The sequence below is a fragment of the Podarcis cretensis genome, assembly GCF_951804945.1.
Source record: "Podarcis cretensis genome assembly, chromosome: 1".
Classification (NCBI taxonomy): Eukaryota; Metazoa; Chordata; class Lepidosauria; order Squamata; family Lacertidae; genus Podarcis; species Podarcis cretensis.
Genome location: NC_137170.1, coordinates 90,868,052 through 90,893,683, shown reverse-complemented (window position 1 = coordinate 90,893,683; position 25,632 = coordinate 90,868,052). Strand labels below are relative to the sequence as shown.

Genomic DNA, 25,632 nt, shown 5'->3' with positions numbered 1-25,632 from the left:
TGATGAGGGCAGAGATGTAGTTAAGCAAGATAATGTGAAACAGTGTGAACTGCAATGCCAAGGTCTCTTTTCTGTATATACATTTCTTCTTCCTGCATGGCTTCTGAACTTGGAAGTTCTTGATTTGGTGCTTGCTACTTTAGCTAGAGCTGTGCCAAAGATTTCTTTATTGACCATTCATTGTCAGGATGGGAACAATGAAATCTTCAAGAAAAAAAATGTGAACAGTGGGGAGAAAGAGAAAGATTTTTTTCCTTGAAAGGTTTTGGATACAAATGATATAAATAAATGTTTCTCTGCATCCTTAATCAGAAGTACAGTGGTACCTCGGGTTAAGTACTTAATTCGTTCTGGAGGTCCGTTCTTAACCTGAAACTGTTCTTAACCTGAAGCACCACTTTAGCTCATGGGGCCTCCCGCTGCTGCCGCACCGCTGGAGCACGATTTCTGTTCTCATCCTGAAGCAAAGTTCTTAACCTGAGGTATTATTTCTGGGTTAGCGGAGTCTGTAACCTGAAGCGTATGTAACCCAAGGTACCACTGTAACTCTTGTTGGGTTCACTGAAGTTTACTCCCTATTAAGTGAGTTCAGGATTCTATCTTAATCATTTAAACTCATGGCTTTGACTTAGATTAGTCAGTTTCTGGTTCCTGATAATTTGGCATATGCTCATTGCCTGTTTATTGCCTGTTTCCATATTAATATTTTAAAAATACTAAAATTTCATTTTTATCTCACTGTACACATTTCTAAACATATTTTTGTCATATGAAATACATACTTTTAAAATAAAATTTGGTTTTATTTTCTGAGCTGAGAACTTTGAAGAAGTGCAAAATCCGGAAGATTATTACTTTCCAATCCAGGAGGTTTGAATTAAGTCAGTTGGCTTACAAATGCAGGCTGACTGAAATTCTCCTCCTTTCTGGTTTTGGCATCATTAGATTTGAAAACTGAAGAAAACAAGAAGCCTACCCTCTTTGCCTTCTGGATGTCATAATACCCCTATGAAAACTTTTGAATGCATCATTTATATCAGTTTGTTCTCAAAGTATGAAAAAGGGACGCTACTCCTTAGAAACGATTCTCAGAATGCTAGTAGGAGTTTGCAGGCTTCATAAAACACACACACACCCCTCGAAGTATCATGCAGCCTTAGGCCATCTGTTACCAGCTCATGACATGTAGCCAAAAACCTAATAAAGGTCAATAGCAAGATGGTTAAATGGTTTAATGGAACTGCTGCATTTAGAGGCAGTATGCCTCTGAAATGAATACCAGATGCTAGAGAAAAAACAATGCAAGGGGGGTGGTTGCCTGTGTGCCTTGCTTATGTACTGTGCAGAAGCAACATCTAGTTCCCATGCCCTCTTGTAATCTAGTTGATAACTAATGTTTAAGTGTGTGTTACAAACAGAATCACATGTTGCTTCCCTATTTACTCTTGTCTTCAGTTCATTCCCCATCTTTTGTAGCTTGTCCTGTGTTGAATTTTAGATCTTTAGGGCAGGGACTTCTCCTCTTGCACTTGTGTAAAGTGCTATGTACACTGGTTGTGCTATATAAATTAATACAATGGAACCTTGTTTCTTGAACAGCTTAGTTGACGAACAAATCGGCTCCCGAACGCCGAAAACCCGTAAGTAAATGTTCCAGTTTTTGAGCATTTTTCAGAAGCCAAACGTCCAATGCAGCTTCCAACAGGAAGCACTTGCAGCCAATCGGAAGCCACACCTTGGTTTTTGAACAGCTTGGTTTTTGAACAGCTTCGGGTGTTGAACAGTTCTGGAACGGATTAAGTTCAAGAACCAAAGTTCCACTGTACTAAACAACAGACAACATACACTGGCCATGAAAGAACATGGCTGAAAAGAGGGTGCAAGACTAGATCCTAAATGCAGGACTGATTCTTTATTCTTGTATTCTTCTAACAGTGAGAAGGTCTATAGTCCAGACCTTTGGGTCTGACGTTCAATTCATTGAATCTTCAGCTAAGGCTGAGACCCTGCAGAGCTGCTGTCTGTCATTGTAAATAGACATTGTAGCTTTCTATGTTTCTGTCAGTTGATCAGCATGTGATTGGTAAGCTCCAGTTCAGCTCATGCTACTTGCCCCTTTGGTGATTGCAACTTCCATGCTACTGCTTAAAAGTACAGTGCTACCTTTAGTCATGAACTTAATTCGTTCCAGAGGTCCATTCTTAACCTGAAACTGTTCTTAACTAGAGGCACACAATTTCTTTTTCTCATCCTGGGGCAAAGGTCTCAACAAAGTTCCAGATTAGCGGAGCTTGTAACCTGAAGCATTTGTAACCTGAGGCGTTTGTAACTCGAGGTACCACTGTATGCAGCTAATATGGGTCTCCTCTCTGAATGGCTCTGAATGGGCAGGTAACCCCCGGCCTGCATAATCGATCACAAGCATGGGCATCACTGGGGGGGGGTCAGCTGCCCCCCAATCAATAAAAATACATAGCTAACTGAGATTCTGCCTGCTTCCCCTAACAAAAGGCCTACTGCCCCCTAACAAAAATCCTGGCTACGCCCATGATCACAAGTCGTGACCATTTGAATGGCAATGCCCATCAACTTGGGGGTGGTGGAGGCCCCCTCAAATATTTAATGGGGGGCAAAGGGGCCTTGGCCCCTAGGCATTGGCTCCTATGATGGCCAGGAATGTTGTACAGTATTGGGGTGATGGGTGAGGTTCAGGTTCAGGTACAGAAATCAGAATCTAGCTTGGGCTTTAAATACACACACACACACACACACACACACACTTCTGGGCTTTCTTAAGTCTTCTCTCCAGGCATCCTTCATTTTCCCCCTATGCCAAATCCCCATAGGCAGCTTTATGCTGCTTTTAACATTGAATGCACTTTTTTTTTTAACCTCCTTTTCTCTTAGGGTATTCAAGAAGCATTGTCAGCAGGAAGGAAGGAAAGGAAGTTATGGCCACAGGGGAGGAAGGCATAAATCTTTCCTTTTCAACTCATGGCCTGGGGTGTTTTATTTTTTCACTTCCTTTCTCAAAGGATCCCTGCCCATGACACTGGCTGTCCCCAATTCCCATTTCTGCAGGTGCCAGATATTTTTTTTTTTTAAAAAAAAAAAACCCCGCTCATTTCTACACTAGGGCCCTTGGGCGGGGGGGGGGGGACCATATATACACAAACCTCTCATCCTTGCAAGACCAGCGGAGTTTATCAGTCTCCTTTTAATTTCCAAAGCTGCCTCAGTGGATTGTGCTTTCTGAATTGCAAATGAACCCAGGGACCAAGTCTTTTGCTCTTTGCTTCATGCTCTGCAGGTTTTAAATAAGTTGGTGGAGAGGGAGAGGTGCCACTAGGGATTTACCCTTGGTAGTGAGGCACATGGCAATGGCATCTCTGTCTCTGCACAGAAAGTTGCTGTTTTCCTTGGGCGAGTCAGGCAACCGGTGTAACTTTTACAGCCTGCAGCAGCGACTGACAGCCCCAGGAGCCAAGCGGAGAGTGAATAAAAAGCAAAGCCTTCCTCTGGGGATAAGTTTCGTCACCTCTTCTTAAGAACTAGCTTCCTTCCTGATGTGTGAGCATAGCTCAGCAGTTGCCAAAGTCCCTTTATGTAACAAAATTGGACAGCAAAATGCCACAAGTCTTACAACCTCCTGCAATGCCATATGTATCTGCAGCTCACACGTAGCCACCTTTGCTGCAGAACCCATTTACCAGAGGGATGTCTCTTTGGATCCCTGACCTGTCCACAGCCCCATTCTTCACTCCCTCGATTTTATCCCCTCTGCAACCAGGTTGCAGGGATGCAAGGAGGGATGAAGATTTGGGTAGGGCATATCTCTACTGAAGACCTCTCAGAAATTGGGCTAGCGTGAAACACAGCTGCGAGAATTATGGAATAGGAGCAGCTATGTGGAATGTATTTTTGCCAGTGCCTGAACATTGCTTGTTGGTTCATTTCAAGCCCTAAGCATGTGGCGGAGAACCTTTATCAGCCTGACTTCTGACTTTCTAGGGAACTTTCTGGGTGGGCACATGCTAGTACTGTGCAGGGCTAAAAGCAAATGTTTGAGGGCAACAAATGTACATTTCACCTTTGGAATAATAGGTCAGCTTCTACACACACTTACACACCCCTCTGTATCCTTCATCCAGGCAGGCAAGAGGCATTATCAGAGTTGAAAGAAAACATTTCAGGGGAAGAGGCAGAGGGGCTTGCAGACAGGGGAGGGAATTGGGTTGCTCAACTGTTAAAGCTGAACTCTTCTTCTTTTAAAGAAAAGTTCATTCATTTATTTTTTAGTGTTTGACTTGAACAATTGAGCAGGGCAATTGATCTGTGGACTGAGCAAGTTGCAAAATTCATGTCTTTCAGTCAAGGAACCCTGGGGATTATAGTTCTGTAAATGAGTCTGGATACAAAGCACTAGCCGCACATAACTATAATTCACAGGTCTTTCTGCAGAAAATCTAGAACTGTTAATCTGTTATTAACTGGTTTCCATTTGTACAGAAGGCCCCTCTGCCAGAGATTTATAATGGAGATTCAGAGCATCTATAATGGTTCCTGATTCAATCCGTAGCAGATTCCATCCCCCCCTCCCCAATAAGCCAAAAGGTCATGACCTCTGCAGCTTCTTCACACCACTTGCCCCGTTTCGTTTCCTCCTTGAGAGTCCCCAAAGCCTTGCATCCTGTTTATGGGGCATGAGCCAAGGCTGATTTCAGCTAAACTGTTTTACTTGTTTGAAACAAATCAGGCCTTTGGGCTTTGGTAGCATCTGATTTTTGGTCACAGGACTTGAGACTGAACGGAGCGCAAGTAGCAATTTTGATGGAATGCTTGTTTGAAGAGTTTCTTGCCTGGGTAAACACATGATGGATGAGGCTCAGGCGAGGGGACCAGCTTGAAGAACAGAGAGAGAGTTGATGTGTGAGGATGGTTTAAATGAAAAGAAGGAGCCTGAGGCGAAGGTCTTTCCCCTTCTCTTAGAGGCCTGTCTTTTCCTGAAAGAGAAGGGCTGTGTTTTCTGTCTTGTGTTGTTAACAACATTTCCCAGGCAGGAAGTGAATCCGGCATTATGTTCGTAGCCTCCCTGCTACCCTGCCCCAGGCAGTAATTGAGGAGATGAAATTATGAATTCCATGTGTCCTCTCAACAGTATTGCTTTTCAGTAAAGCCCTCTCCTTAAATCAATGAGGTGGTGTGCACGAGACGCACTCTGCCCCGACTCCTCTTTTTTAAATGGCGCATAAACCGGTGCTGTGACTTACACATCCTGACAGCTGCCTTGAGGTGACCATTCGGTGCATGTAGAAGTGAAACAGTAGCTTGTCTGTCTGAAGTGCAACATGACTATTTTTGTCAGATTGGTAATTGTAGCTATCTCCAGGCGTCTGCCGCACATGTCTTGTAATTAAAGATCATGCTGGTTATTAATTCCACCAGAGCTATTCTCCTTTTCCCTTGTAGCACAAAGGAAACTTAACTTTCTTGAACCAAAAGAAAGAGAAAATCCCCCCAGTTTTTGGTCACAGAAAGGAGGAGGTATCTAGAAAGAATAAATTATATTAGAGTCCCAACAAGAATGGGTGTATGTTGTAATAAGCAAACACACCAGACACCATAAATTCAGGTCAAAGTAACTTAAAGTTAATAAGATTGGTATTTTGCATGCCCTGGTTCTGTGACATCTAGTCATGAGATGCTCAAGTTATAAGGATGAGAGACTGAGGCTTAACATACTGCCTAGTTTTCTTAAGCCACTTTAGCTTCTCTGATGCAAGTATAGAGGAATAATTCACCTCTGCCACTGATGAGCGTGTCAGTATATCTATAACAGGCCTCAGGGCCAGCTTTAGTTTTTGGAAGGCCCTCAGAGCAACATGACCTGGGAAGGCCCAGTGGTCTCAGAGGTCAAGGTGGTTAGGGCCAAAGGATGTCTGAGACCACAAAGACATACCCTCCAACATCCTGCTGATCAAAATTTGGATGCTTCTTTTTTCAGTCCTGAGCTCTCACAGGAGCCAGCTGACTTAAGCCAGAGCTCTGGACCAAAAAAACCAGGACATTCAGGGAGTCAATCAGAAACTAGTATGGTTTCTTTAATTCCAGAATGTCCCACTCAAATCACAATGGTTGAAGTGTATGCAAAGAGAATATCTTAAACTTCCTATATGGTCAAGATGGTTTTTTGGAGCAAAGCCTGGCCAGATCATAGGTCCTGAAAGCTAATATGGTGGCACTGACTTTCTGTTGGTGGGTCCCTTAATAGACCTGGACCCCAGCAGCTGCCTAATCCTGCTGGCCTTTTGTGCTTACCACCCCAGGCCTGTGCACAAAATGAAGCACAGCCTACCAGCCATGTGCGTTTGTCTACAAAGAACATTATAAGTGTCATGTTTTAATTGACTTCTCTGATTGTAAGGAAAGGAAGCATGTCAAGCACCTAATAAGGAAAGTAGTATGGCTGGTAGATGTGCTTGGCGTGGTTGTTCACTAGTTGGGCAGGACAGAACTGGAGCCACAAAATTAGATTCAGAATTGCAAAAGAGTAAGGTCAAAGAGAATGGCAAAAAAATTGGATTGTCAGTTATTCCACCTGTACCCAGCAGTGATTGTGTGTTTGTGTGGTGGGGATAGTAGTTGACAACACTCCTGCAGTAGCAATGAGTCTGGGTGGTACATGAGACTGGTCCTTATGAGCCCAGGATCTAAATCTCCACATCAGCTTCCATGGCCATCAGAAATCACTGAGCAAAGTATGAAATTGTAAGGTACACTGTTTACAACAGTGCCATCAATACTTTCTAAGCAAGTGACAACTCTGATTAAAACCCTTTTAGAATCTATAGTTTTAATTTGTATTCATTACATCATACCATAGACAGCAAATGTCCTCTGTCGGTTTTTATCAAAGATTTGGAAAACACTCAGTTGATTTGTACCCACTAGATGTCATTTGAAGCACCTTGGAACCTAGCAAGATTTTTTTTCAGTACAGCCTAGATATCAGGGAGTTTCAAATGACACCTTCTAGCTGGATACAAATCAACTAAGCAGTTTTAGAGCCTTCACCAAGAGCTTGGCAGCCTAGGGCCAGGTAGCCAAGTATTAAGAGGATGTGATTTCCTTGGTCAATAAGAAATTTTGTTTGCTGCAATTAAAAACAAAACAAAACTGCTTTGTGCTCCTGAAGAACAAATTCTAAGGTGCTCTGAGTTCCCCTTAGTACTTGACTTCTAAGCCCCTCTGTGACATCAGTGCAAATGAACTAACAGCCCAGAAGGTGATAACACACATCTGCCTGTGACATCAGAGCAGACAAGTGACTCTCAACAGCTGGTGGACTGTCAACACACTAGTTTCTAATCAATAATTGAGAACTAATGCCACTTCCTTTCTGGCTGAGGAAAAGACAAGCCTAATTTAAAGAAACCGAACAGAATGATAGAATGATAGATGATAGATAGATGATAGATAGATAGATAGATAGATAGATATGATAGATAGATGATAGATAGATAGATAGATAGATAGATAGATAGATGATATAGATAGAGATAGATAGAGATAGAAAGATAGACAGATAGACAGACAGATAGATAGATAGATAGATAGATAGATGATAGATAGATCGATTGATCGATCGATAGATCGATAGATAGATAGATAGATAGATAGATGATAGATAGATAGATAGATAGAGATAGATATAGATAGATAGATAGATGATAGATAGATAGATAGATAGATAGATAGATAGATAGATAGATGATAGATAGATAGATAGATAGATAGATAGATGATAGATAGATAGATAGATAGATAGATAGATAGATAGATGATAGATAGATAGAGATAGATATAGATAGAAAGATAGACAGACAGATAGACAGACAGATAGATAGATAGATAGATAGATAGATAGATAGATGATAGATAGATAGATGATAGATAGATCGATAGATAGATAGATGATAGATAGATAGATAGATAGATAGATAGATGATAGATAGATAGATGATAGATAGAGATGATAGATAGAGATAGATGATATAGATAGATAGATAGATAGATAGATAGATAGATGATAGATAGATAGATAGATAGATAGATAGATAGATAGATAGATAGATGATAGATAGATATAGATAGATGATAGATAGATAGATAGATAGATAGATAGATAGATAGATAGATGATATAGTTCAACTAATGTTGCTATTATTTTGTTTTATGGCTCACATTGCCCCCAGGGCAAGATACAGTATTCAAAAGTAATAGGTATATTCCAAAATATTCTAAAATATAAAATATACCAAACTAAAGCTACTCAGAATCAAATTACTCTGGGTTGCTAAAATATTGTCAAAGTGGAAAGGTCTTATACCAACTTCTGGGAAATGCTTGGGGAAGAATATTTCATATTTCATGGGTAATGGGCAGCAAGAATGCCTGTCTATGTATGCCTGTTGGTGCAAACACGGTATAATCAAGACCTATATTTTGTTACTTGCCAAGCCAAATGCAGCTCCACAGGCATTGTGGCTTGCAATAAGTTTAATAATGCTGATTTCACGGTCCCAGAAAGACAGTTTATCATGCTCTGGGTGGCCCATGATATATGACTTGTGAGGAGCACTGAGCTAGGTGCATCTCAAGTCGTACAGCTGCAATCAAAAGGAATCTCTCAACTAATCTGAACAATGATCACAATCCAGTGTCAGTCTAGAAATGCTGAATGGATAGTGTGTTATGTGTGGTTATGGAAGGCACAGCGTCAAACTCTCAGACATGAATCTCTTTAGGTGGCGTTAATAAAACACTAACTCTTCGCCTGAACACATTGTCAGGGTTTAACTCGAAAGCATGCAGTATCTTATGTAATAAGAGCCCCTATCAAATGGCTGTCCTACTATTACAAGCTTTTCTTGCCATCAGATCTCAGAGTTCCACCCAGGCTTTCTGTCTTTAGCATGTTCCTGTGGGTTAAAGCCTCAGCGCCTAGGACTTGCCAATCGAAAGGTCGGCGGTTCGAATCCCTGCGGCGGGGTGCGCTCCCGCTGCTCGGTCCCAGCACCTGCCAACCTAGCAGTTCGAAAGCACCCCCGGGTGCAAGTAGATAAATAGGGACCACTTACCAGCGGGAAGGTAAACGGCGTTTCCGTGTGCGGCTCTGGCTCACCAGAGCAGCGATGTCACGCTGGCCACGTGACCCGGAAGTGTCTCCGGACAGCGCTGGCCCCTGGCCTCTTAAGTGAGATGGGCGCACAACCCCAGAGTCTGTCAAGACTGGCCCGTACGGGCAGGGGTACCTTTACCTTTACCTTTAATTTTTCATCAGTGGGAAAAGACTCATACAAGTTTTGACTTTTATATACACCACACAGAATATGTCATTGGTCAGCTGGAGTTTTCAGAGCCATGGTGTGGAGCTGATAAACTAGGCTCATAGCAGCAAGAACTGTCATCCTAATTCAGAGCAGGAAGCCCAAGTGTGAAAGGGTGTCCATGCTTTAAAGACTAAGGCAGGAATGGGCAAACTTTTTCCTCCAGGTGTTGTTGTATCACCAACTCCCAACAGTTCTGGCCAATGTGGCCAGAGGACACAGATGATGAGAATTGTAGTCTTCTGGAAGGCCACAGGTTCCCTGTTTTAGATGTCATAGGTTGCATTTTGATACCTACTTATCTGGGAGTCATTTCTAAGAAGACATGTATAGGATTGCACTATCCAATCATTTTCAAGTCACTCCGTCTTTTGTTAAAAACCTGTCAATAACCCCTTGTCATGCTAGTCTGAAAATACCTTCCAACATCATATGGTGCTGTGACAGCAAAATTTACATGGGGTGTAGCAAAAGGCAGCTACTCCTATTGTACCTCCTCCTCCCCCCAGTATGAGCTGCTACTGTGCCAAAGGGATTATTGCAGCCTTTTCACAGAGCATTCCTTTTTTTGCAGAACAAAACAGCAATCCCAAATATGCTGAGGCAATGCTCCCGAAAAAGTTATGTCTGGAAGCCACTGCATCTTTCGAAGCAATGCTGTGGTGCAGCCTATATGTCAAGTTGTGGTTAGCAGTATTCTGGTTGAAATGTGAGTTCATCAGATTCAAGTGGGGGGAAGACCTGAAGCCTATGCTTTTACTCACTGCAACTAACCCAAGTTTATATTCCCAGTCCTGCAGCCTGTGATTTCTGCTGCTTCTTTGGGACCTGTTGGTCTTCCAATGTCAATGCCACTATCCTCCCTGGTTCACTACTGGGAAACCAACAACAACAAGGCTCTAACTTTTCTCTATCTTTTGACTGAAGCGGGTGAAATTTGCACACACAGTAGGCCCTCAAGAGAGCATAAAGCCTGCCAGTGATTTTTATACTAGGCACCTCTAAAATGTGATTTCACCCACCCTCCAAACAGAAACCATCTCTAACTTTTTATTTAGGGGCAGAATTGGATGGAATTTGCAGGTTGAGTCACCACTTCAGAGAACATGAATCCTGTCAAATTTCAGAAGGATCACTGTAGTAGTTCTGCCACAAGGACTGAAATGGGTAACAACAAAAGGAATCACTTAAATATCCGCATGTCTTTTGTGTGCAATATCCGCATGTCTTTTGTGACGCAGGTGGCGCTGTGGGTTAAAGCCTCAGCGCCTAGGGCTTGCCGATCGAAAGGTCGGCGGTTCGAATCCCTGCGACGGGGTGCGCTCCCGCTGCTCGGTCCCAGCGCCTGCCAACCTAGCAGTTCGAAAGCACCTCCGGGTGCAAGTAGATAAATAGGGACCACTTACCAGCGGGAAGGTAAACGGCGTTTCCGTGTGCGGCTCTGGCTCTGGCTCTGGCTCTGGCCAGAGCAGCGATGTCACGCTGGCCACGTGACCCAGAAGTGTCTCCGGACAGCGCTGGCCCCTGGCCTCTTAAGTGAGATGGGCGCACAACCCCAGAGTCTGTCAAGACTGGCCCGTACGGGCAGGGGTACCTTTACCTTTACCTAGTCTGAAAATCACAGACATGAGAGATCTCCACATTTGCAGACAAATAGGCCCAAAGGCCAAGCACTTTTAAAATGTTTTTGTTATAGAAATAACTAAAAGAGATTCATTTTCCCAACTAGACTTATCAGTGATAAATGAGCTCTGAAATTTTGAGAGAGAGAGAGAGAGAGAAGAGAGAGAAAAAATTTGGCTCTGTAAACATCTTAGGGTGCTGGATATCTCCCTGGAGATTTGATGTAGGAGCACCAGGTTTCTGTTGGCTGCTTGACTGCTTAAACTGTGTGCCTCCACCTAAGCTTGACTTGTCTATTTGAAAATATAAATGTTACAAAACTCCAATAAGCCTCTAGTGACCTCTTTCCAAAGGAAATCCAAGCTGAATGTGTAATGCACCCATGGAACTTTGCTCTTCTCAGAGTAATGGGGCAAAACTAAGGTTAACTTCAAAGGACAGTGAAGCTGGAGAAAGATAAAACACTTCCTGTGTGGCGCTGCACTTCACAGGGGCTATAAAATTCCCCACAGGATTGCTGGCTCTTCTTTCCAAAGAATGAATCACCCTTCCGCAAAACAAGAGGATGGTTTCAGCAACATCTCTGTGCACCCTCCTGAGCAGTAAATCTAGAAATATGAGGAGGGTTTCCCCAGGACCAAACAGTTTGTACCAAAGAGCAAGTACCACAGATAGCACAAAACTTCTTCTGCCCAGACCCAGGCTGAATCTACACAGTTATAGAAATATTTTTTTTTAAAAAAAGCACTGTGAAAATGCCTTTATAATAAATGTAGTAAAGTATATATGGAATTTGCCATTAGCTCATCAGTGCCATTTAGTGTCACATTTGTAAAATGCATTTAAAACAAACTTAAAATGTTGCATTTGCAGCTTTATTTCCAACACGGTTGACTGGCAGATGTTGCTGACCCATTCACAATGAGCCATGGTTTTGCATACCACTAACTCTGGCATGAACTGTAGTGATGTGCAAAATGAGAGTTTGTGCTCATGGTTCATAAGTGGCACATCATATGGCAGAGGCAGAATGGCAGAAAGGGAGAAAATGCAAATCAAACACCAGGTACAAGGTAGGGGCAGTAGCTGATGGGGAAGGCCATAGCTCAGTGGCGGAGAAACTGCCTTGCATACAGAAGATTCAGTCCTCAGAATCTGCAGGTAGAGTTAGAGAAGACTCTTGACTGAGACCCTGAGGAACTGCTGTCATTCAATGTAGATAGCACCGAGTTAGATAGGCCAATGGTCTGACTTGGTTTAATGTAGCTTCCTATGTATGTTGAGGTCTCAAATCACATGATAGCTTGTGCATAGCATCATTTTGTGGCGGCTGTTTCACCCACAAGAAAATGGCTTCTGACTAGATCCACTTGATAAACGCAATATTGACTTTGACACAAGCAGTTATTTCACGTGCATGTCTAAAAACAGGATTTGGCAAACAATTTTTCATATCTGTCTGTTATATAATCTTAACGTCTGTTATCAGCATCTTCCAAAGCTAGTGCTATTCATAGCTTTCCCCTGCATCCAGTTCAACAGCAAGCATTTTGCTGGCATGATGAGGATTATCTTATTCCATATTTATTATTAATAATAATAATATTGCTTTACATGGCTTATAATTTTTATGATGGTGATCTCAATCTTCTTGTTCATTGTTGCCGATTGTGTGTATTAAAAAGTTTAATATAATGGATTTGTATTTTGAAAACAACGTAGCCTGCTTTGTGCAGAATTTTCTCAGAAAGCACAGTATTTGCCTCGTAAATAACTAAATAAATAAATTTATCAAATGGCACATAATGTCAGAAAATAATACTTTGTTGATAACTCTAAAATGAACATGCATTATATTTAAAGATTTCTGGATGGCAGAATACTTTGAAGTCTTTCCTCTGACAGGTTAGGCTGAGGGAGACCCTGTGTGGAATTTTAAAGAATTTCTCTTCAATATTATTATTTTTTACCAGGCACCTATAACCTGCAAAATTCTGTATGTTATTCCATTATCCACTTTGAGCTATACAGTGATACCTTGGTTTGCATACATCTTGGTTTGCATACGTTTTGGATTACAAATGCATCAAACCCGGATGTGCATGTCTCGGTTTGCAACCTTTTTTTTTTTTTTTTTTTACAACCCATTTTGGGGGGATTACGAACAAAAAAATTTGGGAGGCCCCATTGGCGAAAGTGCACCTTGGGTTACAATCTCTTTTGGTTTACAAACGGGCCTCCAGAACGGATTATGGTTGTAAACCAAGGTACCACTGTAATCTTATCTTCTATCTTTAGAGATGTGTGTGACATAGGCAGATGCTTCTAGTGTTCGCCATTTTGTTTGCTCTAAAGTGTTTTGTGGGAGCATTGTTTCAGGACATTTGGGGAAGAAAGAATGCTTACCTCCTTGTAAGCAATACAACCAGCCAGAGGCCAGGTAAATGGTGGCATCCTACCATGCCATCTGCTACTGAGAGGGACAATGACATCTCTGCCTACAAGGTTCCACTATGATATCAGGGCAGATCAGATAAAACCTTAAGAAGGAATAACATGGAAATGCACCAGTAGTGGTGGATGGAAGCTCACAAGAAAAAGGAAAACTTTGGCAAGGCACCTGAGAGCCCTGAAGACTTTTTCCTATACCTGATAAAAAAAGTAATCTTCTAATCTGTCCCCCAACCACTTCTCCTTTAATTCATTCTAGTTCTCCTTTTTTAAAACAAAAAACAAAAAACCTTTTACTACCCCAGTTCTTGACAAATCATTGTTAGGCTTTGCAAAATCCCAAATTGTGTGCTCCTCACAGGGCATCATTCAAATGCAGCAGCTTGGTGTATATTTGCATAATGTGTTCTAAATTGTGGATTTCGGTTATCTAAGCCAAACTACAAGCGCATTAATGTGCAGTATGTAGCTATGTTCCCACCCTTTTGCTTTTATAAATTACAGATGTGCATGGTGTGTGTACAGTGGTACCTCGGGTTAAGTACTTAAATCGTTCTGGAGGTCCATTCTTAACCTGAAACTGTTCTTAACCTGAAGCACCACTTTAGCTAATGGGGCCTCCTGCTGCTGCCGTGCCGCCAGACCACGATTTCTGTTCTCATCCTGAAGCAAAGTTCTTAACCCGAGGTAATATTTCTGGGTTAGCAGAGTCTGTAACCTGAAGCGTATGTAACCTTAAGCATGTGTAACCCGAGGTACCACTGTATATGTATGATCCTTTTGAGAAATGCAGGTTGCAGGGAGGTGTGGTTTATCTCTCCTCTCTTCAAACTGAAATTGCCCCCTCCTATAGAGTACCAATACTTGGGTGGGGGATATAATTTGTTTGTTTTATCGTGTCCTCCATCATGGAGAGCACGAGTTGTGGTGAGATCACCCAAACTGCCTTCCTGTGGTGGGGCGGGACCATTTGGATAGCCACAACACCCCATTGGTTGCCCTTCGGTTGCTGGGGCAGAAATTTGGCCTGTTTGGTTGTCTATTGGCTGCCAAGGGGCCATTTAAGCTGCTGCACATTGCTGGGAGCTTTCTCTTTCTTGCGACGTGCATCCGATCACCCGCCCTCCTTCCCTATATTTAGGGCTGTCCTTTTGGCCTTTCTATGCCTGTCTAGGGGTCATCTGTCGTGGAGCAGGGGCCCAGTAGGAATTTTGCCATTTGGCTGATTGGCTGTTGCCATTTGGTTTTTGCCTACCGTGTAGCAAATTGTCACAACTAGGTAAGGTTGGTGGTTAGGCATTGGTTCAATGTTTTGCAGAGGGGAAGTGGTTGGCTGTGCCTGCCCCTCCATTGCTGCTAGGGAATTCCGTTAAAGGAATCCAGGGACTCTCCTTGCTTTTGTCCTATCCCCTTTCAGGGGTTAGGGCCACGCCAGAGTCCCTGGGAACATATGGGGTGAACTGGAGCCTGCACTCAACTCTGTGCTCCCCCAGCATGTTTTCCCTTACTGACCTCTGGTGGAGTCCAGTTGTCAGTCCTGTTCCTGCCATGGAGCAGGGTCAGGTAGTCGGGAACCAATGCCTAGGCAACCACTCACATGCTGTAATTCAATAAAGTTCTGCCCAAAATTATTGCCAAAAACCTTAAACTAAAATTCTGTGTCTATTGTGTATTTATTTTGGGGGGTGGTTTTGGGGGTCTTCACACGCAACTACTAGCCATGCGTAGGAGGGCAATTTATGTTCCAGTCATGCTGGAGAGAGAAAAGATAACTTTCTCCCCTTCTCCAAATGCTAAATTCCTGGTAACGATTATCCTCTGCTCCCCACAAAACCTGCACTTGTAATTAATAAAAGTAAAAAACGAAGAAGAAGAAGAAGGGAAAGGAAGCTACATATTGTATAATCTGGCTTTCAGCACAGAATTTCAAACTGAGTAGAACATGCCAGAGTACAATCAGCCCTATTTATTAGGTTCATGGCATCACTATCTGAAGGCCACAAAAAAAGAAACAAAGATATTTAAGAGTCACTGGATTTCATCTGGGTTGCCTTTAAAACAAAAAACTGCTGTTGTTTTCCTGACCACAATATGTGATCTTTGTTCGCTGCCTTTGGAACATCTAAACAAAAGAGCATCTATCCTCTGGGAGCTGTATACCCATCACCCTGCACTGATCAATAAGCAATGGTACCACACGGATAACACTGTTATGGCTCACAGGACTACTGCCTTTCTTTGATTCTTATTTTTAAGGAAGCGTTAAGAAAACTGTAAGCCCCTAGGTTAATTAATGGAAGTGACAGCAGCAGTCTTAGGCAGCAGGAATCAACGCCGGCAGTTCTGCTGTATTTTTCAAGCCAAAGGTGGGCTGCTCAGATTATATGGAGTGCATTAACATAATGAATTTAATTCATCAAATACTCCACAGTTTAACTATGTTGTTTCTGTGGAAAAACATCCAGCAAATACCTGGGGCCTATAATTTTATTTGCTACCGAGGCAATTAAATATTTGCATCTGAATGCAATTCGAGGCACAATCCCGTTCACTCTGAATGGCCATTAGTTCTAGAAGGATGAACACCGGGCCTTAAGTGTTTTGATTTTGAAGCAATCTGTGTGTTTATCTGCATTTTTCTCTAACCTCGCCTTTTGAAGACGATCCATTTACAGTCACCTAAACAATCAGTGTGGTTGTTATATTTCCCCCTCCCCAACCCACCATTATTATCCTTGTAATAATTTAGCATATAAATGGAGGCCAAATTATTCTATCTCCTGTCCAGATTGACAGATGAGAAACTGTTCCTTAATTTTCAAAGAGCGGCGTTGATGAGTTTCACCATCTCGTGGAAGGCGGTGATGGGTTTTTCAGTGAAGAGAGTGTCAGATTGATGAATTTGCTCTGATGACCCCTTCAGAAAAGTGGATGCCAACTCCAGTGGGGCACCAGAGTTGGCAGCAAGTATTCAACTAGATAATGGGTAACGGTTTAACTGTTCAATATGCAGTTTGAACAGAATCCTTTTATTAGAAAATGGATTTTGCAAGCTCTCTCTCTCTTGATTCATGCACCCTTAGGCCAGCCTTCCCCAGCTCCCATCAACCCCAGCAAGCATGGCCAATGGTTAGAAATTATGCGAGAATATCAGGCTGGGGAAAGTCCACCCTAGATGACTTCACACACTATGTTGGGGCGATTCTGGGCTTGTCTCCAAATGTACTTTAAATACAAACTTGCAGTCAATCATGGCTCCCCAATATGGAGAAGCGCATAGCTCATGCAAAAGGTCCCAATGCCTGGCATCCCCAGGTAAGTCTGGACATGGGCACAGCCAGAGGGCAGCAGAGGGTGGCATCTGCACACACCCACACCCAGATCAAGTGAATAAATAAAAATACTTAGCTAACTGACCAATCACATCACAGATAGTTCAGTTCTTCCCCCCACTAACAAAAATCCTGGAGGGGCCTGGAAGAGACCCAGGGGCCTGGAAGAGACCCCTGCCTGAAATCTTGGAGAACTGTTGCCAGTCAACATAGACAATACTGAGCTACTTAGGACAATGGTCTGACTCGGTTTAAGGCAGCTTCCTGTGTTCCAAATAATTGTACCTGCATGATGCATGCATTTGTCACACACTTTATTTTTCAGTGAGCACCCAAAATGTAACAAGTCAAGTGACCTTTAGCAATCTTTTCTTGTACTCCTTGGCCTCTAGCCTGAGATTTAAATCTATATGGCAAATCAATGAATGACAGGTGTTGGCAAGAGAAAAAAACATACACACTAAAAGCAGGGAGGATGGACACAATTGCAGAAGCTGTGTGGTTTATAATTTTATAGCCAGAAATACAGAATGTGATCCCTGTCCTGTTTTTTTCCTCCAACCCCTTTTCTTCTGCAGTGTAGTCTGCACTGGCAGATCTTACTGCAGAGCGGGCACAAGCTTTTAAGATTTAGAACTGGAGCTTCTTCGGGGTTGGGTCACATTGCTGAGAACTGTCAATTCCTCACACAGGACAAAGCGGTTCCTTTCCACGTGCCCAGTGTAATCTGTGGGCCAAACTAGACAGGAACACAATTAATGTGCCTCCCTTTTTGTTATGTAGTTAGGAGTCTTGGGATGGTGGAGAGGGGAAATCTCAATCATTCTCCCACTGCAAACAAAATTGCCTCTCTTGAAATTGCTATTTGCATTTCAAGGGCACCAGTGAGAGATTTCCTTGAAATGGAAATAGTAGAGGTTTTGTTGTTGTTGTCAGGACTGTGACATGGCGATAGAGAGTTAAACGCCTCCTTCCAACCTGTTGCAGTCCAGAGGCTGCTCAGGCATCAAGAGTGGCCAGCATTTTACATAGTAATAATCCACACACACCTGAAAATAGGTGCTGAGTTGCAAAGTGGGAGGATGGTTTTCCCAACAAAATCCATCACTTTGGCATGGGATGAATGAAAACCTGGCCAGCATCATGGTCATGCACCTGCTGAGAGCCCATATCCCAGCAGGCAGCCCGCTGACAAGAGCCCCCTTGGACCTGCTCCTCCCCTTCCCCATTTCAGGGTAGCTTGTTCACCTGACTCTCCCTCTGGCCAACCAGGGATGAGCAAGTAAACATAAGTGGAAGTGAAAAGGAGGAGGAATAACTGCCACTGCATTCTTGCTCATTGGCTCTGTCTGGCAAGAAAATGGCTGGCAACAACAGTAACAAAAGCATGAACTCACTGAAGGAAGGGGTATTGAGGGTGTCTTGCAAAAGCTCCCTCCTCCAGGCTTTCCCCTCACAAAAAAGAAATAAAATAAAATTCAACCCATCACTGGCAACAGTAATAAAAGCATGGTGTGCTTTCAGACAGCCTGTGGAACGAACATTCATTCAGGTTGGTTTGTGGGGAGATTAAAAAACGGCTGTTGAGGAGCATTCATTCAATTTTTTGTATGAACTCTATACAGTGGTACCTCGGGTTATAGGTGCTTCAGGTTACAGACTCTGCTAACCCAGAAATAGTACTTCGGGTTAAGAACTTTGCTTCAGGATGAGAACAGAAATTGCACGGCGGCGGGAGGCTCCATTAGCTAAAGTGGTACCTCAGGTTAAGAACAGTTTCAGGTTAAGAACGGACCTCCGGAACGAATTAAGTTCTTAACCTGAGGTACCACTGTATGGTGTTGCATCAAAGCAAGTGCAGGTGCATTGCCCTGTCACATTTCTTATTCTAAAAGGTCTGATCTTTGGGGGGAAGTGAGTGTGTTGGAAAAGACCTCCCAATCAACATTAATTACACAACCTGAATGTGCCAGTATGTGATTGAATCCCACCCAAAATCAGCAACAGTCTGGAATTGCTCTACGAAAGCTTACTGCACTTGGTTCAAGGTGTTTAAATTAGAGTTGTGCTATTTGTGTGTAGCTGTGGTAGCTGCAGTCTCCGACCTATGCACTCTGGTCCTGTTTATTTATATACAACTTCAATGCAAGATTATAGCCATTACAGCAGATAGAAAGAGAAAAGGGCAGGGTAGCGGAACTAGGGAAATAAGAGCCTCTCAGTTTGCTGATGCATTAAGTATCTTGTAAGATAATGGGAAAGAAAAAGGGATTTGTCTGAAGTTTCCTTTCTTCCTGCAAAATGCTCCCACCCCCCTTTTCCCTGCCTTTGAGATTTCATGCCTACTTTTTTCAACCTCTCATAACTCTCTCAAACCAATTCCTTTTCTTAGATTCTTTTTTTAAAAACACACACGCACACCCCAATGTTGGGTTTTATCTAATTCTGGCATTGTTATAATCCAGTAGAGAATGTAATTGGAGTTCCAGAAGCCAAATTCAGCCTTGTGGTAAGCAAGTGCCACTTCACAAAAACTGCACCTGTTTATGACAAATGACCTAGATATCCATTTTTGTTGTTCCTTCTGCAGCAGTCAATTGTAGTAAACACCCAGCCTTCATTTTTGAGACAGACTTTTGCTCTTACTGAAATGATACAACTGTGGATGGGCTGTACGAGTTGAAACTATGGAGGGGGCATTCACTCTGCTGAATGATTCTCTTAAAACAACAACTCTGCACATAGAAAATAAAAATAAATGTCCTAGTCAAGCCTTATTTCCCCATTTTCAATGTGTTTTATGAAGAAACATGCAGCCGTGTGAGTCCCCACCTGTGGTATGAAATGGTACAAGCCAGGGACAGATTTGCCAGTTGAATAAGTTTTGGGCCCATCACAACGCCTGTAAGCCAAAGGAGAGAAATTACTCACAGTAGAACCACATTCATCAGAAAGGGCAGATGAGATTCCCCTCCGATTTCAAACTGGAAGGAAAAAAATAGTGACCCAAAAGCAGCCTCCTACTGTGTGATTTTTTTGAAAGATCACTTCATTATTTATGTTCTTTTTATAACTCAAGAGAAAAATTCCAAACTAAAGATGGATACTACTACTACTACAACAACAGCAACATTATACATACATAACATTGATGGCAGCTTATAAAGTCCTAAAACCGATGCTTGAAAGAGCACAACTTACTATACCAGCTTGCCCAACTTTTGAGCTCTGCAGGGGAAACCATTCTTGCCCACTACTAGGTGGGGACATGGAATAGGGGTTTCTCTTACTCCTACAGGTTAGGCTCCAAGCCTCTAGAATCTAAGGTCTCACAGGCAAGACTCCAAACAATGTAGAATATGTCAAGTACACAAAGTGAAAGACAAACCAGGATCATGCATAATCCATCAGTCTAAGTCCCAAACATGATCAATGTGTCATTGACACATCTTCTGCCATTCGACTTAGAACATACACGTTTCTTTCATGGATTTTGTGCTTGTGAGGGAAAATGAGGGAGGAAATGCTTATGCTTTCTGAATTTTCACCCAGAAACGTTGACAGAAAATATTTGTAACATTTTGTAGATGTTTCCTTGGGCTGCAGAGCTACTACACTGGTGTGCTAGTGATATATTTTCAGTGTGTACAGCAGGGATGGAGAACCTTTGGCCCTCTGATGTTGGAGTCAGCAGTGATGGGAGTCATTGTGCAACAGTATCTGGAGGGTCTCAGGTTTCTCATCCTTAGTGTGGGGCATCCTCAATGCTTGAATTAGGCTTCTTTTTGATTTAGTTGAGATTCCTGCATTGCAAAAGGTTGGACCAGATGAACCTCAAGGTCCCTTTCCAATGCTACAATTTGAGGGTTCTAATTGCTGCCCTTTGCAGTCCAGATCCTTCATATTCTTGGTTTCATGGGAAGAAAACGAATGGAATGCTTAAAAAAAACACAGAATGCTGCTCCATTCAGTGCAGTAGCTGTGGTTATTTATCACCCAAGATCTCCTGTCTAATTAGATTTTGTATATTCTATTTCTAGCTGCAAATATTGGAAGCTCTCCGACTGCAGCTGATATTGCAGTCATCGGAGGTAAGAACACAATCTTGCTTGAACAAAGGCTGTATTTCACAGAACAGAAGAAACAAAATGGGACTCTCTGCCTATGCCCAGAAAAAATAAGTATTATAATATACACCTACTCAGCTTTTCTGTTGAAAAATCAATGGTGTGATGCAATATGTCTCTGTTAATAGTCTGCGAAAATGTGATAAACCATTCAGGCCGAACCTGAAAAGACATCCATAAAGCTGCTATACAACAGACTTTCTAACACATGCAATGACGGCTTCCTTGGGGAGGGTGGAATATTATGGGGAGGGTACAACAAAATGTGCACTCTCTGTATGTAAGACATTTATACAAAAAGGCAAGGCTCCAGATTTCTAAAAGTCTGGCTTACAATTACAACCTTGCTGAAACTACCACAGACCTGCTGAAAACAGGTTGGAGCACGGCACTGGAAGTGCAGAGAGAATTGGCAGAAAATATGTTTGATGCTTGCATGGATGGGGTAAGCAGCCCAGGGATGTAGCAGGCATATGTACCCGGAAGGCTTCCTAGTTGGGAGGGGAGAAGAGACAGGAAGTAAAGCCATTGTATGTTTACATCAGGAGGTATTTAATATCATTTCATAAATTATTATTATTATTTTAAATGCAGCGTCACAGAGAGAAAGGAGGTCTAGACTGCACAGTCCCAGTTAGAGTGCTAAAGTCTAGAGAAAACCATACACAGATAATAGTAGGATTCAACCAGGTCTTTCTGTTAGCAGAAACCAACACAAAGAGTTCCACTAGTGTAATAGGGCTTTCCCCCACCCCTCTGCCTTATGCACCCCTCTTGCCTTCTCTAAATCCACTTTGGCGGGTCAGGAGAACCCTCAGAACAGTGCAGGGGGAAAGATATGGAAGATTGTTCAGTTGGGCAGGCAGAAATCCTTGCACGGATGGAACAATCCCCTTAGTGCTAAATTGAGCACTTTGATCCCCCCCCACACACACACACACATACAAAGGACTAAACAGATAAACCCTGTAAAATGAGGGTATAGAAGATGAAAAATAGGGGCTATATCCAAATAAACCCTACTCAGATCCATCAACTGACATGACTAATTCAAATAAATTTATTTGTGGGTCTACTCTAATTCCGATTTTATTATTATTAATAATACAAATAATATTAATGATTTAGCAGGCAATAATAATATTGTGGAAGACAGGAATGCCTGGCGTGCTCTGGTCCATGGGGTCATGAAGATTCAGACACGACTAAATGACTAAACAAGAAGAAATAATAATATTAATGATTTTGCAGGCAAGAGAAATGAAGAGGTGAAAAGCAATAACTGAGATTAAACAGGTCAAAAACTTGATTCAGGAAACACAGTTTAACCGACTAGCTATTCAGACCAGTATGAAGGGAGTGCTTTAATGCTTCTCAAAGGTTTGTATCTAGTGCACTGCTAAGCAAGCATCCCATCAGTGCAAGGATTCCCACCTGCACAAGGGGACTTCCTACCACTCTCCTCCTCTATGCACTCCCTAATTCTGTTCTGGAGATTCCCCTAATCTTCCAGAACTGATTGAGGAGGGTGTGGGGCAGAGCTCAGAGTGGCATCTCATAAATCACCCATTGCCTCTTAAAAAATGTGGATGTGCAGAAGGTTCCTCACTGGAGCTGAATGCAATCCCTGTTGGTTGCACCATACTTTGATTATTATATAGACTATAGACAGCAGCCTCACATGGGGCTGCTCTGCCTTGTGGGTATCCTCACATTCCCACCTCTCATTTTAAAATCTGCGAGAGCCCAGGGCAGCTGAAGTCATGGGATTCCAGAGGATACTGTCCCAAAACCTTGCTGTGTGAGGCCTCCTCTTTTTCTTCCCGCTCACGGAACTTCACTGTCTCTCTGCAAGTTTATCCGTGCACATACAAAACCATCTTAGATTATCAACTGGTGTTAAGAAGAGCATTCCCTCTCTAGGCTTTTCCACTGATGAGAGCTACCATGACAGAAACTTGTTACAGCAATTTTGCTACAGTCCCATTAGCACATTGTCGTACTAATTCAAGTTGTTCGCTTGAATTACTATTTCTCCCCAAAGAAGCTTCTTAAATGTTAAGATGTATTATTTGGGCCTTCTTTATTTCTATTGTGTTTGCTCACTTCCTTGCTGTACTTGCTAATTTCAGTAATTCACCAGGTGGATTCCCCGTCATTAGTGGAAATTAGTGAAGTTCTGCTGTATTTCCCTTAGGTTCCATCTCCTGTAACTTTAATTTCAGCTTCCTACAAGTTACTAGGAGGAAAATTGAATTGTGCTGAGTCCCTGAGGCTTATTAATACTGTACAACATCTAAAGAGCATTATAGCCTATTGTGCTTTGAGAGTCCATCACGGGCCTTAAAAATTGATGAATTCCCTATTGGAGTCGCATTATTATACCAGAGGCAACATCTTTACAGGGGCAATTTTCTTTTTCATAGCAGTAACTTTGATTCCTGGAATCAGGCAGCAAAAGCTCTGAGGGTTTCTTAATGCTTCAGACTCGAGTGTGCTTTGCACAGGTAAAGTGATTTCCCATACCCTACCATAACCATTGTGGGGTTGCTTCAGGATCCCAGGTATGCTGATAGCTTCAGAGTCAAATGTTTGTGGTAAGCCAAGCTTGAAAGATTAACTGTCGAAGCTCAGACCCAGATCTGCGCAGAACAAACAATGAGTAAAACTGAAGTCCTGGTTCAGACTGGTTGGGTGGACTATAGAAAATGAAATGAGAGGAGAGGGGGAGACCATGCTAGAATTATTGCTTGAGGAATTCATTTTTTTGCCAATTCCAATATAAACTGACTCTATTCACACTCCTGGTTCAGACTTAAGCTTGGTTAGGAGCAATGGAGAGAGTCTGTGGCAGGAATGGAGAAGGGATTAAGTAGCATAGAATCATATAATTTGTACAAAAAATCTGTGGCCCACACCAAGTTTGGCTCAGAATCTTACATACATAAAACCATGGGAGATGGAAGCACTGACAAGATCTGAAAGTCTCAAGCAGCTGCCAACATGGGTGCAGCAACAAGTCTACCAAAATGTAAATATGGGGGGGGTGATCTTGTTGTTTCTTGTTTTTGTTTTGTATTGCTTATATTTTTTCCTTAATCCAGTCTTCATCATCACAATGTCAAAGCCGCTTTCTGATGTGTTGATGTTTATGAATGCTTTCTCTTTGAAGGCTTCAGCAGAAGCATCCATCTATGCAAAACAAAAACAAAAAACCTTCAGCTATTTGAAATCATTAATGAAAGGGAACATTCAAATGTTTCTTCCTCCCCATAGGTGTCATTGCAGCTGTGGCTTTTGTCTTGATTTGCCTCTTGGTAGTGATGCTGAGATACATGTACCGGCACAAGGGCACCTACCACACCAACGAAGCAAAGGGAACCGAATTTGCCGAAAGCGCAGATGCCGCTTTGAAAAATGACCCTACCCTTCAAGAAGCCATGGATGAGAGCCGGAAAGAATATTTCATCTGAGAGCAAAGGCAGCCCCACTGAGTCATACTTAGTCATTCTCTCCTTCCCAAGGGAATCGATCAGAGACATCAAAAAGCACCGGGATACAGCAATTGCACAGAGGAGAACAAGGGGACTAATTGAAATATTGCTGCTTGCCCCCAAGAAGAAGCAACACCAGATCCATGGCTGTTTATTTGATTTTAACAGCACAACTCAGTTCAATATCAGATCAAGAGAAACAAAAAAAAAACCCACAAAACTCAGGATGAGTGATTAACTGATAACAGATAATAGCATCAAATGTCAAACCTTGACATTTGGCAAAAAATAGCAGGTACCAACTGAAAGCATCCTCATAGGTTCGTTGATCCATCCCACACTGATACAGCACCTGAAAGTGAATTTTAAGCTGCAACCCAACAAACGTTGTGATGTATAAAACAGTGGATCTTGGCACAAGCACTACTTTGAACACATATATTGTATCCAGATACTTGGTTTTTCTTAACATGCATAAGCTTGCCAGTGTGAATATATTTGTGTATATTTGTTTTGAGAAGACTAAAAAACAACAGCAACCAGGATCTGACAGAAAATGCAAAGAAAACACTGAGGAAAGTTAAAATGAAGGATTTTATTTCCAGATAGCTAGTGTGGTGTCATAATAAGACTCTGTGGTGGGAGTGTAAATTGGTTTGCTTGGCGCCTGTGTTGACTTATAGTTGTTGTTGTTTAAGAAGAGTTGCCCTTGAGCTGCTCTTTCACTGCTCTTCTGAGATTTTATATTTGCCTGTATTAAACTGGCTCCACCTGCTTAGTTCCCTGCATTTCTTGAAGCAATTCTGCCATAACCCAGAAGGCCCTGCAGAAGAGGGAACTTTACAGACAAACACTATGACATCAGAGTCCTTTGTCCTGAGCCATTCATCCTAGTTCAAATGAACAAAATGGGTAAGTTGCAACCATGGCCACAGCCTAAATCGAACTTAGAGTCAGTCTACAATCTATACCAGGTGGGACCCTCCAGATGTTGAAGAACTACAACTCCTACATGCCCCAGCAAGGATGATGTGAGTTCTAGCTCAACAATATCTGGAGGGCCAAGTTTCCCCACACCTGGTCTTTGTGTTTTTGTAGGCTGGCTCTAAGGTTAAGAGAGTACTGTATGCCCTCAGGTCTATACGACTCCAAGTCCACAAGCCACATATGATCACCTGCGATGTGCTTGACAACAACCCACAACCACAATTCTTAT

General features: G+C 42.4%; 1 protein-coding gene across 2 annotated transcripts in view; it reads left to right on the top strand.

The window, feature by feature from the left end:
• The window catches only part of GYPC (glycophorin C (Gerbich blood group)), a 28,966-nt gene extending 3,772 nt beyond the window's left edge, over positions 1–25,194 (top strand). Inside the window, exons 2-3 of one of the 2 annotated variants that reach the window (XM_079969720.1) lie at positions 20,836–20,886; positions 24,199–25,194. In XM_079969720.1, coding sequence (XP_079825846.1) covers positions 20,836–20,886; positions 24,199–24,395 — 248 coding nt within the window. In that variant the 3' untranslated portion in view covers positions 24,396–25,194. The remainder of the gene's footprint in view (positions 1–20,835; positions 20,887–24,198) is intronic. The other variant, XM_079969721.1, reaches the window with a different exon arrangement.
• The last annotated feature ends 438 nt before the right edge of the window (positions 25,195–25,632 follow it).